Source organism: Dasypus novemcinctus, chromosome 8 (genome assembly GCF_030445035.2).
Source record: "Dasypus novemcinctus isolate mDasNov1 chromosome 8, mDasNov1.1.hap2, whole genome shotgun sequence".
NCBI classification, from domain to species: domain Eukaryota; kingdom Metazoa; phylum Chordata; class Mammalia; order Cingulata; family Dasypodidae; genus Dasypus; species Dasypus novemcinctus.
Window position 1 is genome coordinate 44,806,125 of NC_080680.1, and position 16,145 is coordinate 44,822,269.

Here is a 16,145-nt window from a genome sequence, read left to right on the forward strand (position 1 = left end):
GGGTCTGTGGTTTTCACCTGAGTGGCAAAGGGGTCCATGGAATAAAAAAGGATAATAACCCCTGGTTTGGAGCAACTACAACATAAAATTAACCTACGGAGGTTGCCAACAATATAGGGATCTATAGATCTTAGAATCTGTAGCCTACTGTAAGAAACAAGTAGGTTACATTTTTGCCCAGGGCTCCCAGGTATATTAATTTTAATAATGGGTTTATTCCTTGGCTTTTCTTCCTCTGCTCAAACAAGTCTGATATGCTTCCATAACCATTACTTTTGTTAAAGCAGGGATAGAGATAATTTAGCTCATTCAAGTTATTAGCAAAATAAATAAATTTTACTATTTTCATACTACTACTACAAATTTTTAAAAAAGACTTATTTAATTGGTCAAATGACAGAAGAGATTGAGACAGCCTAAATTTTGATTAGGAAAAACACTCAAGTACAAAACAAACCCTTAACCATGAGAATCATCTATTGGAAACACTGAGTTGGGAATTTCTTGAGAACCAATCTAATTTTGAAACTTCCAAAGCTTCCTACTTTAGCCAAAAAAGAAAAAAGAAAGAAAAATATTTTTCTGCTGTATTATGTACTGGAACCATGGAGGGCAGGCATGAATGAAAATGAAAAAGAGTGGAAAAAAAAACAACTAACAACCCATTTTTGAAATTTAGTACAATTTTTTTCAAGATTAATTGGTTATTTACATTGTCCATTTTTTCATTTTTGTCTACAATATACAGTTATTTAATCTGGGGAAAAACAACTAAGAACCAATAAATGTTACTTAAAATTTTTTTTCAAATTTGGGTCTTGTTTTACCCAGGCGAACTTGATACCAGGGGGAATAAAAAATAAGAAAATATATTTTGTATACAAAGTAATTGTAAATTTTTACTTTTTAATACTAAATTACATTCTGGGCCACCTTTAATTACATTCATAATTATACACTTACGTGTTAGCTGTAGAGTCTTATATAATTCTTTACACTTAATTTTTTTCATTTTCAGATAAATTTATTTTAGAATATAGTACCTTCAGTCTGACTGTAAATTAGTGCGATGTGTAGGCTTTTTTTTTTTTTTTTGGCTAAAAAAAGGAATCCCATCTGGACAGAAAATGGTAAAATAAAGTACTAGTAGCCAGGGAAACAAATTCTTTAAAAATGTAGTTAAAGTTTTCTTTTTCTATAGGGACTATTGTTAGATCAAAATTCTGCAGATTGACCTGACAATTTTTAAAGGCTCATGAATGGATGGTTTGGAATTTAAAATCTATTCCAATGCTGACATGACTCAACCTGCTCAAGATTAATATTCGATTAATATTAAAATGCAGTAATGTGAAGACAGCTATCTAAAATACATTTTAAGCTTTATTTTATTAAACTTTGCAATAGAATGGGAATGAAATTTTCAAATTTCCTTGGTAGGGTGGAATATTAATGCATCTTATAAATTCAGAGACACTATAAAACTTTACACATTTTAAAATTTCTGAAGCTGATATGTCTGCTAAAGCTAGAGACAAACTAGCTGACAGCATATACTGGCTTTAAATAAAAATTTTCAAGTCATTAAGTTAAAGTGGACTGAACTCAGAACTAAGGGATTTAAGACAACAAAAAACTGATACAGACTAAAGCTCGGGAACTGTTTACTTCACAAGTTAAACTCTTGTGATGCTAAGGCAGAAGCAAAAGATTTTAGAATTGTTTAATGAATACTGGTGCTGTTGATGTACCTTAAGAAGAAAGCACTCACTGACATCTCTTTTTATATCTCATGAGAGAAATTGTACATTGGTAGCAAGATGTCATAGGCTAATGAGCTACCCTGTGCAAGTTCTCTTAACATCTCTAGAGATTATCAGTCAGAGCACAGGGAACAAGAGAAAACAAGGAAAATCAGATTCTGGAGCATAAAATCAGCAGAGAATTTACACATTGAAATTTTCCATGTCAACATACTTTTAATCATTGTTTAGTCAGGGAACTTGGTACAGAGAAAGTGGAAAATATTAATAATTTATAAAATGTGAGACAATGGCAGCTGCATTTTTATTATTATTTAATGATTTCTATACAAATTTATATATGTGTTCATCGATATTATATGTACGTGTCTAAAAATATAGGTAGTAGGGAATACATATAAAGTACTCATACCTGCCACTGTTGTCTATCTTATTTAGAAAAATTAAAGTAAAAATTAAAGTATAAATATACAAATGTTAATATCTTCACCTTTTCTTTTACTAAATCCCTATTTAAATATTTTCTGGAATAACAACACAAATCGTCTGGGGGTAGGATAGTTCCCAATTTTATAAGATAAAAGATTGCTTTTACTTTATTAGTAATACAGAGGAGTGAGAACTTTGTCACATTTCCTTAAAAGTTAAGGTCAATAGTATGTGCACCTAAAGATATAGGCGTAAAATCTTTTCAGCTCTCTTAACACTAGAATCCTTAGTAGCATTTATATTGGCACTTGCAGAAAATAGCTTTATTTGCTATAAAGGTAGTTTGAAGCACCATCACTTTAAAAAAGTAATCTAACTTATCTATATAATTCTATTTGCTTCATAGTGGGAATGCAATGCTTGTGCAGTTACACAGGCTTTCCTCTTAAAATGTCAGTTAATGATTGCTGTTAATGGAAACTGCATTTGTAGTTTTAACATGATGTAGGTGACAAAGTAACTGCTTTAAGGAATTCAACTTCACTGAAAACCAAGATAAATGCATTTCAAATCAAAAGTAACCATGAAAAGGGCTAGTCTAGCAATGGCAAATTTCTACAATTTTTGGCTTTCAGAAGAGGACTGTGTCTCCATTTATAACAATTTTTTACAGTGTTGACTGGCCTGGGAGTGTTCCTGCAATTAGTTTTTGGGATTGTCACATCTACTAGGTGGCTTTCTTATCAAAAAATAAATAAAAAAGATTGGAAAAGAGATAAAAAGATAAAATTGCTCCCTTTTACTTTTCTTCAAAGGTTTATGCCATAGTCTGTGTTGCAAATTTTCTAATTGGCAAATCTAAATGAGATAAAAATCAATCTAGATTGCAACGTCACTACCCAAAACTTCCTGGAATGTATGAGAACAAAAGCATCCGTACTTGTCTGCATTTAACTTACTAGGAATAGGTCTAAGGACGTCGGGGATGAGAATCTCCACCAAAGCCTGGTACATCCCATGGTCACAGTTACACATCCATTTCAGGATAGACTCATGTTTGCACAGAGTTATCAGCTTTGCTTTCGGAAGTCGACTTTCTATTTCACTCAGATTGCTGGTGTGAATAAATGTAGCAAATGAATAGATGGCAAATGAGGATAAAAAAAGAAAATGGACTTTAAAAATAGTTTTAATTTATCAAATATTACTGAGGTTAGAACTATACCACCATTGCACTGGTGCCATATGGCTGGCTATATATATAACGTTCCCCCAGAACTGCCTATGTACTTTGATACTTTCTGACGGTATGAAAGGCAGATATGATAATAATTCCATGAGGATGAAATAACTCTACCACGGTCCCCCAAATGAATAAAAATGGGAGCTATTTACACATTCTGAAACCTCAAGAGAACAGTTTGTGGTTTATTTCTAGGATGACCAATGCTTCAATCAATTCATTTAATGTTATCAGGTAAGGTTCACAACTGGTATACATGTCTCTAATTTATTAGCTTTGACATCAACTCAGTCATAAACATGAATTGAAAAGCATATTGACTCTGACCTTGATTCAGTAATGGTAGTGCCGTCTGTTGGAGTAGAGGGAGAATAGCGCCAGAATGTTTGCCACAATTTTTCTATCAGGCTAAACTGAAGATTCACAACAACGTCCAATATTGCCTAAAAACAAAAGAGCATCAGTAATACCTTACAACTTTACCTATGGGCTTGTGTGAAGAGAGAATAAAATAACAGGATCCTATATGGTAAAGGACTTCTTTGAACTCATAACTTAAAAAAATGGTAAGGACTTCAGGGTGACAAAGGTGTCAGTATAAGATGCTCTAGGGTGCCATTCCCACAAAACCTTTGAACAGCAAGCAAAACCTGGCAGAGACATCTTCCTCAACACTCTGGAAAACAGTTATATGTTTGTAGTAACTGGGTGACAAATCAAGAAAATACAGCTTAAAAATGATAGAAGCAACTCATGGTGCCCTTGCTGCTCATCCCTTAACCTCACTCCCTTAACCCCCAGCACAGTGTGGAGACATCCTACACTTTCATTGCGGGTCCTTAGCCCTATTCTGGAGGAAAAGAGTAAACCCTACATGCATACTGGGATGCCTGTAAGGCAGTGTTCATCTAATGGGTGGTAGCGGAAAAGACTGAACCAGGAAACTCACCTAGGGCTTGTCCTCTCAGAAATTGCCTTTTAGGCAGAGGCAGTTTACAAATGGCTAAATTAATAGAAGAAACAATTAAGTCAAAGAGGCTTGAAGCAAAGAATTATCTGCTTTCGGTAATACAACAGAGTGCCCAAGAGAGGGAGAAAGTCTATTTCAGAGGGAGTAGAGGAAGTATTTGGATTCTTGTACACAGGAGTATTCCTAAGGAGAAAGACAAGCAAAGCCTAGGAAAATATGCAGGCTCAACAAAAGTGGAGAGGACCCTGAACTTCCCATTCACTTGGGCTGATATTCTTGAGAGGGCTAAACTCTGAAGAGTGCACCAGCCAACACAGAGCCCATTTCCAAAGACTGTAAAAGGTAATATTTTTTGCTTTGGTTTGTTTTTGTTAGCTCTAGGCAATTAAGGACATTTGTGTCCTATCACTATGTCATATCACTAGAAGTGCACAAACTTAAGGAACAAACAGCTCAGGGAGTAAATACCAAATTCAACACTCTGAAATATTAAAATGTACAGTGTACAGCAAAAGATTACAAGACAAACAAAGAAACAAGAAATGGTGGCCCATCCAAAGGAAAAGGATAAAAATTGAGAACCCATCAATGAAAAAGATTAGATTTTAGACACACAGGACAAAAACTTAAAAAAAAAAAAGAAAATCAATATGCTCAAGAATGTAAGGACAACACAGAGAAAGAACGAAAGGCTGGGAGGAGAACAATGAATAAATATGAAAATCTCAATAAAGAGATAAAAAGTTTTTAAAAGATCCAAATAGAAATACTATAATGGAGGACCATAATATCTGAAATGGAATATTCCCCAGAAGGCTTTAACAATAGATTGAAAATGGAAGAAGAAATAATCACTAAACTCAAAGATAAGACAATTGAAATGATTCAGGCTGAGAAGCATGGAAAAGAATTTAAAAAAGTAAACAGAATTTAAGAGCCCTATTGTGCAAGTGAAATATATATGTTTGGGGAGTGTCACAGAAGAAGAAAGAGAGAAAGGCAGAAGGAATATACATAGAAATATGGGAGAAAATTTCCCAAATTTAATGATGTGAATACATATATTCAAGAAGTCAAATAAATCACAAACAGGATAAACTTGCAGAAAAACTCTCCTAGACACAGAGATGTCAACCTGTCGAAAGCCTAGGACAAAAAAGAGTTCTGAGAGCTGCAAGATAAAGCAATGTACTATGTACAAAGGAGTCCAGTTAAGATTAAGAGCCAATTTCTCATCAGAAATTAGGGAGACAAGAAGGCAATGGGATGAAATATTTAAAGTGCTGAAAGAAAATAATTGTCAATCAAAATTTTATCTGATAAGGTTGTCTTTCAAAAAGATCAGGAGATTAAGACATTCCCAGATAAAAAAAAAAAGATGAGGGAGTTCATCACCACTCAAACTGCCTGAGAATCAAAGCTAAAGTAGTTCTTCAGACTGAGAAGACAGACCACCTGACAGTGGATTAAAATGGCCCAATGAGGGAAGCAGACTTGGCCCAGTGGTTAGGGCGTCCGTCTACCACATGGGAGGTCTGCGGTTCAAACCCCAGGCCTCCTTGACCCGTGTGGAAGTGGCCCATATACACTGCTGATGCGTGCAAGGAGTGCCATGCCACACAGGGATGTCCTCGGCGTAGGGGAGCCTCATGCACAAGGAGTGCACCCCATAAGGAGAGCCGCCCAGCGTGAAAGAAAGGGCAGCCTGCCTAAGAATGGCGCCGCCCACACAGAGAGCTGACAACAAGATGATGCAACCAAAAGAAACACAGATTTCTGTGCCGCTGACAACAACAGAAGCGGACAAAGAAGAAAGATGCAGCAAATACACACAAAGAACAGACAACCAGGGCGGGGGGGGGGGGGGGAGAAATAAATAAATAAATCTTTTAAAAAAATGGCCCAAAGAAATAAAGACCTCCGATAAAGGTGACCATATAGATAACTATAAATTACAGTACTACTGTATTATACCTATTGGTTTGCAACTCCAGTTTTTACTTCTTAGAGGTTCTAAAATTCAAACTATAAAAAGTAATGATAGGGAGATGTGGCTCAAGTGGTTGAGCACCTGCCTCCCACAAAGGACATCCTGGGTTTGGTTCCTGGTGCCTCCTGAGGAAACAGGAACAAACAACAAACAAAACAAGGGAAAGAACCAACTCAGGGAAGCTGATGTGGCTTAGTGGTTGAGTGGTGGCTTCCCACATACGACCGCCTGGTACCTCAAAAAAAAAAAAAAAGATAAACTTCTGGTTTTGGATAATACAATGTATAATGATACAATGTATAATGATACAATGTATAATGATACAATTAAAGAAGTAAAAGGAAAGATTGGTGGATGGAAGGGTGTAGGAACAGAATATATGTATGATATTGAAGTGAAGTTGGTATGAAATCAATTATGATTGTTATAGATTTCAGATGTTAAATTTAAGTCCCATGAATCAAAAGAAAATATATGGAGAAAGAAATGAGAAGGGATACAAAATGGTAAAATACAAAAAATTAAATAAATATGAAAATAGGGATTTATGGAAAAACTGAGGGACAAAAAAGGTATAAGAGTTAGAAAGACCAAATAGCAAAATGGCAGAAGTCCTGCATTATCAGTAGATACTTTAAGATCTAACTATATGCTGATTACAACAGGCTCACCTTAAATTCAAAGATATAAGTAGGTTGAAAATGAAATGATGGAAAATAATATACCTTGTAAATAGTCATCAAAAGAGAGCTGCAGTAGCTATACTAATATCAGGCATAATAGGCTTTATGTCAAAAACTATTATGAGGGACAGAGAAGGTCACTATAACTGATAAAGGGTCAATTCAACAAGAAGATATAATGATTATAAATATATATGCACCTAATAGCATAGCCCCCAAAATATGAAGCAAATATTGTCAGATCTAAAGGGAGAAATAGATGGCTCTACATTAATAGTATAGAATTTCAATATAACACTTTCAATAATGGATAGAACATTTAGACAGAAAATCAATAAGGAAAGAGAAGACTTGAATGATACTCTAAACCAACTAGACCTAACAGACATATATAGAACACTTTACCCAATAGCAGCAAAATACACATTCTTCTCTAGTGCATATAGATCATTCTCCAGGACAGACCATAATAAGATAGGTCACAAAACAAGTCTCAAAAATTTAGAAGTATTGAAATCATAAAATGTATCTTCTCAGACCACAATGGAATGAAGCAAAAAATCAAAAGCAGAGGGAGAAAATGAAAATTCACAATTAGTGCATGCTAAAAGGAATCAATGGCTCAAAGAATAAGTGGTAAGGAAAATTAGGAAATATCTTTAGGTGAATGAAATGAAAACACAACATGGATGCAGCAAAGGCAGTGTTAGGAGGGAAATTTATTCCTCTAAATGCTTACATTAAAAAAGAAGAAAGCTCTCAAATCAGAGACCTAACCTCTGAAAAGGGAGATATAGAAAAAGAAGAGCAATCTATACCCAAAATGAGTAGAGGGAAGGAAATAACAAAGATTAGAGCAGAGATAAGTAAAATAGAGAATAAAAAGAAAATCGAAAGACTCAAAGAAAGGAAAAGTTGGCTCTTCAAAAATATCAATATAATTGAAAAACTTAGAGGCAGACTGAAAAGGAAGAAAATGAGAGATGATGTAAATAAAATTTAAAAAGAAAGAGGGGGACATTACTGCTGACGCCAAAGAAAGAAAAAGAATTATAAAAGGATATTATAAAGAATGTATGCCAACAAATTAGATAACTTAGATGAAATGGACATATTCCTAGAAACACACAAACTACCTACACTGACTCAAAAAGAAACAGAAGATCTCAACAGATCAATTATAAGTAGAGAGATTAAACAGTAACTGAAAACCTTCCAACAAAGAAAAGTTCAAGACCAGATAGCTTTATAGGTGAATTTTTACCACACATTATAAGAAAAATTAACACCAATCCTGCTCAAAGTCTTCAAAAAATTGAAGAAGAGAGAACCTTCCCTAAATTCACTTTATGAGGCTAACATCACCCTAATAACAGTAAGAAAAAGATGGAACGAGAAATTTAAATTATAGACCAATATCCCTTTTGCACTTAGATGCAAAAATCTTCAAGAAAATACCAGTAAGCTGAATCCAACAGTACATGTAGAGTTATACATGATGATCAAGTGGGAATTATCCCAGGTGTACAAGCGTAGTTCAACATAAGAAAATCAATGAACATAATAGACTACATTAATAATACAAAGGGGAAAAAAGCCACTTGATTATCTCAATTGAAAGAGAAAAGGCATTTGACAAAATCCAGCAGTCCTTCTTGATAAAAACATTTAAAAAACTAGAAATAGAAGGAAACTTCCTCAACGTGATAGAGGGTATATATGAAAAACCCACAGCTAACATCATACTTAATGAAAGATTGAAAGCTTTCCCCTTAAGATCAGGAACAAGACAGGAACTGTCATTATTGTTATTCGGCATTATATTGGAAGGTCTACCAGAGCAATTAGGCAAGAGAAAGAATTAAAAGGCATCCAAATTGGAAAGAAAGAAGTAAAACTTTCCCTATTTTCAGATGACATGATCCTATTTATTGAAAACCCTGAAAAATATACAACAAAACTAATAGGGTTAATAAACGAATTTGACAAAGTGGCAGGGTACAAGTTCAACACACAGAGATAGTAGTGTTTCTATACACTAGTAATGAATAATCTTAAGAAATTTTTAAAAATTCCACCTACAAGAGCTACTTAAAGAATCAAATGTCTAGGAATAAATTTAGGCAAAGATGTAAAGGACTTGCCCACAGAAAATTATAAAACATTGTTAAAAGATATCAAACACCTAAATAAATGGAAGGGCATTCCATGTTCATTTTAGTAAAATAATTTAGACTAAATATTGTTTAGATGTCAATTCTACCTAAAGTAATTTACAGTTTCAACACAATCTCAATTAAAATTCAATCACCCTCTCTGTAGAAATGGAAAAATCAATCATTGAATTTATTATATGGAAGGGTACAGGACCCCAAATAGCCAAAGCCAACTTGAAAATGAAGACTCATATTTCCCAATCTTAAAACTTATTTCAAAGTCACAGTCATCAAAATAGCATGGAACTGGGACAAGAATAGATACATAGACCAATGGAATTGAATTGAGAATTCATAAATTAACCCTCACATTTACATTTATGGCCAAATTAACTTTTTTTTTTCTTTTTCTTTTTGAGGTACTGGGGCCAGGGACCAGGACCTCATATGTGGAAAGCTAGTACGCTACTACTGAGCCACTTTGGCTCCCCTGAGTTGATTTTTTTAGTTTGTTTGCTTGTTGATTTTTGTGTCTTCTGCTTTTAGGAGGTATTGGGGATCAAACCCAGGGCCTCCCAAGTGACAAGCAGGTACGCAACTGCTTGAGCCACATTTGCTCCAGAAATGATTTTTAATAAGAGTACCAAGTCCACTTATTTGGGAAAGAATAGTTTCTTCAACAGATGGTGCTGGGAAAACTGGATATGCTTATGCACAAGAATGAAGTATACCCTTACCATATACAATATATAAAAATTAACAAAATGGATCAAAGACCTAAATGTAAAAATCAAAACTATAAAACTCTGTGAGGAAACACAGGGAAAATCTTTAGGACCTTGTGTTAGGTAATGGTTCTTAACACACAAAAGAACCAAAAGGAACAAAAGAAAAATAAATAAATGAGACTTGATCAAAATTAAAAATTAATGAAATTGTTCTAAAAATTAATGAATTTTTTTTTTGTGATGATGAGCACACAACACTGGGATTATACTAAATGGCATGATTATACACTTTGGATGAATTGTAGGAATATGAATATATCTCAATAAAACTGCTTTAAAAAATGATGAACGAAAGAAAAATATATAAGTGAAACGACCAAAATTAAAAACTATATCAAAGGACTTTATCATGACAGTAAAAAGACAGCCCTTATCTGATAAGGGTTTAACATTCTGAATATATAAAGAAACCTTGTAACTCAAAAGACAAACAACTCAATTATAACAGAAAATGGGCAAAAGACTTGAATAAACATTTCTCCAAAGAAGATGTACAAAAAGCCAATAAATACATGAAAAGAGGCTCAAAAGCACTAGCCATTAGGTACATGCAAATCAAAAGCACAAGATGTAAATTCACACCTACTAGAATGGTCCCTATTAAAAAAACAGAAAATAGCAAGTGTTAGAGAGGTTGTAGAGAAATAGGAACTCTCATTCATTGTTGGCAGGAATATAAAATTGTACACTCACTGTGGAAAACGGTTCTGTGGTTTCTCAGGAAGTATAGAATTACCATATGACCTACAATCCCACTTCTAGGTATGTTCCCCCCAAAACTGAAAGCAGGGATTTGAACAAATATTTTGCATGCTGATATTCATAGTATTCATTATTCACAATTGCCAAAAGATGGAAGCAACTCAACTGTCCATCAACAGATAAAGGGATATGCAAAATGTGGTATATTCATACAACAGAACATTATTTAGCCATAAAAGGAATATAAAGTTCTGCTAATGCAACAACATGGATGACTCTTGAGGACATCAACTTCAGTGAAATAAGGCAGACGCAAATGGACAAATATTGCATAATCTCACTAATATGAAATAATTCGAATACCAAATTCATAGTCAGAAACTAGCATTCAGGTTACCAGAGGCCAGGGTGGGAGTTGGGCAGGGGGGGCTAATGCTTAATTAGTACAGAATTTCTATTTGGGTTGAGAGAAAAATTTTGGTAATGGATATTGGTAGTGGTGGTAAAACATTGTGAATGCAATTTTATATTTGGTTGTGAGTAAAAGGGGAAATTTTAGGTTGTTTATATATTGCTAGAATAAAATGAAAAAAACCACTTAAGACACTACACCACAAACAGTGCACTGTACTGTAAACTATGGACTGTAGTTAATATTACAATTATAATAATTATAGTAACATTTTTTTCATCAGTTGTAACAAAGTTACCACACTAAATCAAAGTGTTAATAACAGGGGTGGTGTATATAGAAACAGTATTTTCTGCATGATTTTTCTGTAAATCTACAAGTTCACTAATAAAAAATGTTATTGAAAAAACCATGGTCAGATGGAGCTAAATTTTGCCCTTAGAAGTTGTAGACACAAAGAGATTTTCTGGGGGGACAAAAGGAAAAAAAATATTGAAACTCATGAAAACTTAAGCAGGGAAACTCTCTTTCTCACGTAACAACCTCATTTCCCACCTGAACTTTTCCCTCTTTTCCCTCTATTTTTGTGCTTGCTTCCCTTCCTTTCCATTTTCTTTTCTTACTTTCCTCTTGTTCCTTTACCCTCCCCGTCTTTCTGCCTTCATGATTGCTGCAACTTTCCTTTTACTAGATTGAGCACTGTACAGACGCAGATTCAAATCATATCTGTCCCTTCAGGCTCACTGGGGCAGGTTTCCATGTGCCATCCAAAGGGACAGAAATAAAGGGTATAGAGGTGCTCTTGTGTAGCAGCTGGAGTTAGGGCTGCACTTCCGATCCATGTAAGGCTGCTCTCCCGGGGTTCCACAGTATTCCAGCCAATATAGTTGTATACAAACCACCAACTCAGGCTGGCTTTTAGAGGATGAGGCAGGAAAAAGGTACAGCAAGCACTTCTCTTTGGTCATGTGATACATTCCATTTGGCATTAAAAAAAAAAAAAGATTATCTATCTATCTATCTATCTATCTATCTATCTATCTATCTATCTATCTATCTATCTATCCTACCTTTGTACACTCCCTTTAGAGAGTAGTTTTAAGACTATCCCCTGTCCTAACCTCTGGAGTGGGGGGGGGGGATGGCCTTACCTCCTCTTTTGCCTTAATATTATCTTCTAAAACCATTTGCCAGCTGCAGCAATGGCATTTTTTGATGATGCTAAAACCTGCTATTTTCCCCATTAACTTTTGATGACCATATTTAAGTTCACCCTGACATCCCAATTAGTATTTAAGTTGCCTTTTGATAAAAGCATGTATAAAACCAAAGAACAACTCATTTATGCAAAAAACAGAGGATTCCATGACTAATTTGAGAATAAAGGCCAGAAGTAGTTAGTATGATGTGCTTCATGGTATCAGCAATTAAGATGAGAACAGGTAAAACAGCCTCACTGATATCTATAAAATACTCAGAAAGATGAGATAACAGAGGGCAATCTAGAAAGTCACTCTAGGTATTTTAGGCAAAAAGAGAGCAAATCATAACTTCTTAATTCTAGACCATGTTCCACCTGTGTAGATCTGCCTCTATGCATGTTAGGGAGAATGACTGATGTTCTACACAAATACACAGTGAGACAAATTCATATACTAAATAAAATCTGTTTAGGGGCAATTTCTGGGAACTAGGAAAAAACATTGCAAGTAGTTAGATAATGAAAACGGAAGGGAACGCATTAACATACCCCTAGGTCTTTAATATTTGCAAAATTAAAAATGCAGAAGTGCAAGCCCTGAAAATAAAGGGCTTATAGCTCTCCCTCATCCCAAAGAAAACCCAAATTTCAAGGGGCAAATTGTTTTAGCTGCTTTCTCAGTTGAAGATTAGGTGACTCCTAAGAGACGGCTCCAAAAATGTGAGACAACTGTTAATAACGGATATAAGGCCCTCTGTCCATGACACTGCCTTAAGAACACTTACTTATTTATTTTCAAATTAGTTTATTCAGAATGCTTATCTTTAATAAACCAAATTTGGGATTCCAAATAATAGGCAAAGAGGTATATTAATCTTTCTTAAAAATATAAAATTTCGGAAGTTTGAAATAAAATAAGGCAAGTAAATATTTTCAGTGCATCTTAAATTCAGCTCCTCTTCAAATTAAATAATCACAAGTAACTCTTTGAAAAGAACATTCTCATCAGCTTCATTTGAGGCAGTTTCACAAATGAATAAAACATTTTATCATTCATCCACCCACTTTCAAATATGTTCACTCTAAAATATACAGACAAGTATATATTAAAATAATCCATATTCTACTGGTATAGGACAAATAACTATTTGTAGGACTGGATATGAGACTCAGGCATTTGTATTTCAAAAGTTTAGAAGTCTTACAGAAAAAATAATTAGAATTCTTTTTTATGTATATGTTGTGATGACCTATGAGAGGTTGCACGGCATGGCAACTCTGAAATCAATGGGATCATTCCACACGACTTCATTTTCCATAGAGATTAATTTATATGTCCATATTTCTTCATAGTGTATTTATTTATGAAAATTGGCATGTAATGAACATTTTGTAATCCAAAGAATATTTGAATCTTATTGGGGGAGGGGGGTTGTAATTTAGAATACTCTGACTATACATTCTTAGGCAAAAGAAATCATGCTCTAATTTATATTTTGAATAAATATGAGAAAACTCTAAAAAAATCTAAATTATATTTGTGTAGGCTGGTTAGCTGAAAGCAAGGTTCACCTTCACCTGAACTGTTTAGAGACTTTTCCCACAAATCTTTATTGCGTAAGATGGTTAAGTGTAGAAAGAAAGCCATTTTTCCCTAGAAATTCTCAAATATTGGAAAAAGCACATAGTTAAAGAAAAAATGAATAATAAGTGGTTTTCATCATACAAAAAATGTTGGGAAGAATATTGCAAGATATACTGAAGAATACTTTTGGCACATGCTATGTTAGGAGAGAATTTGCCCTTGATTTTAATAATCTAGCACCCTTGACAAGTACTCAGATACACTTAAGCAGTTCTTATTTCGGAAGTAGAAAAAAAACCTGTGAATGCTATGAGCTGAGACTTCTCACTGCACACTGCATTGTCAGCAGTCAGGAGGACTACCCATGAAATCGCAGGATTATCTTTTACTCTAAGGAAAACACAAATTCCCCTGGAATAAAGCTCCTTAAATTCTAAACAGAATCCTCTTTCAAAAGAAGAGATGCTTAATCAAACTCTTATTGCAACTCATTATCACCCTTCTACCAGGTGAGTTGCAGGTATATGAACATGCTGGTGTAGAGTGAACTTACCTCCCAGAGAAAATACAGACTCTGATGTGGGATACTCAGAGGAGGAAAAGGAGTATGAATACAAAATGCCAAGGGAAACCTTAATTAACCACAAAAACAAAAACAAAACAAAACTTCCTCAAATGATTCTGAGAAGAAACATCCAAAATGTTCTATTAAATATTTTAAGAAATTATTTTTTAATAGAAATGCATGCCCTGGTATAAAATTCAATAGCTTAAAAGTATTTATTGAAAAATTAAGTTACTCAACCTTGTCTTCCAGTCACCCAATTTCCTTTACAAAAGGTAACTACTGTTAACATTTTTTTTGTTCTTCATTCTGGAGACATGTGCATACATGTACTTTTTTACTCAATTAATAGTATGTGATACATCCATCCTGTTCTGCACCTTGCTTTTTCCCTTAACATTATATCCCAGAGACAGCTCCATACTGTGTTAGTACATTTAGGATTGCCTATTCTTTTTAATAGATGCATAGTGTTCTACTCTATAAATTGCATAATTTATTTATCCAATTCTCTATTAGATATTGAAGTTGTGACCAATCTTCTGTCATTAAAAACCATACAGCAATGACTTCTCTTCTTCCTGGCTCTCTTTACCCTTATGTAAGTATATTTGTAGGAAGTGCTGAATCAAAGGATTCATATAAGGATAGACTAAGAAGATGGAGAGTAAAATTTATTCTCTTTCTTGTATTCTTCATTTATTAATGCTCAAAGAAATGAGAATTAACTTCATCTTTTCACTAAGAATAAACTTGATTACTTTGTTTTAGCATGTGTCTGGCAAAGTTTAGCATGCATTTGTTCTATGTTTGAAAAGATTTACCTCACAGTGCTCTCGATAAAGACTCTGCAGTGACTTGATATCCTCAAAGGTAGTGCCATCTGGCAGAGAAGAGATTTCAACTTCTCCAAACTCTGGAAGTGCTCGAGATGCATCTGTTACCATGACAACACAAAAGAAAAAAAGATATTATGGATGGTGCCAATCACACATTAATGAGGGAAATTTAAGACTTAAAAGGAAAAAAAAAATTAAAGGTCAGAGGCCCAAAGAGCAAAAAGTTTTTGTATCAGCATCTTGCAAGCAAAGTTTAACAACATCATTGGCACAAAAGACAAGCTCTAACTAGATTGACCATTTATTGACATTATTCAAATAGAGGCAGTACTCCCAGAAATTTTATAGAAACTCAATTTTCACTATAATTATACTGGAAATGGTATATAACAGTGTCTCTCAAAATAGGGCCCTTATTAAAAGAAAAATACTTCAAGTTTGCTAGTATCTTTTAGTGATTTTGTGTTCCTTAAATATGTAAAAAATAAATCTAGCTTTAATCTCATTATGGTCATTTAATAGGAAACCAAAAGAGCTACAAAATAAATACAAAGAAAACCAGAAAAGTAACATTAAACTTAACATTAATCTGATGTGATGGATGCTGCTGCTTTCCTGTAACAAAATTACCTCTTGAAACATGAAAACAGTATTAACCACTACAGCAACATGTACTATGAGGTGGCTGGTTCTCCTACTACTCTCCAGTATTCATATGACTGTGAAACTTTCCTCCACACAAAGCAACAGGACATCATTTAGCCCTCCTGTGTGATGAAGGTGTAATTTCCAAAGTAAATTCCTCTATTTTTTTCTCAT

The 16,145-nt window shown here is 34.2% G+C and overlaps 1 protein-coding gene across 17 annotated transcripts in view; it reads right to left on the reverse strand.

Moving 5' to 3' along the window:
- RFX3 (regulatory factor X3) overlaps positions 1-16,145 on the reverse strand; it is a 345,069-nt gene that overhangs the window by 61,408 nt on the left and 267,516 nt on the right. For all 17 annotated transcript variants that reach the window (XM_058301791.2, XM_058301786.2, XM_058301783.2 and 14 more), the window contains 3 exons: positions 15,312-15,424; positions 3,763-3,878; positions 3,152-3,306 (listed from right to left, as the gene is read on the reverse strand). In XM_058301791.2, the coding sequence (XP_058157774.1) occupies positions 3,152-3,306; positions 3,763-3,878; positions 15,312-15,424 (384 nt within the window). The remainder of the gene's footprint in view (positions 1-3,151; positions 3,307-3,762; positions 3,879-15,311; positions 15,425-16,145) is intronic.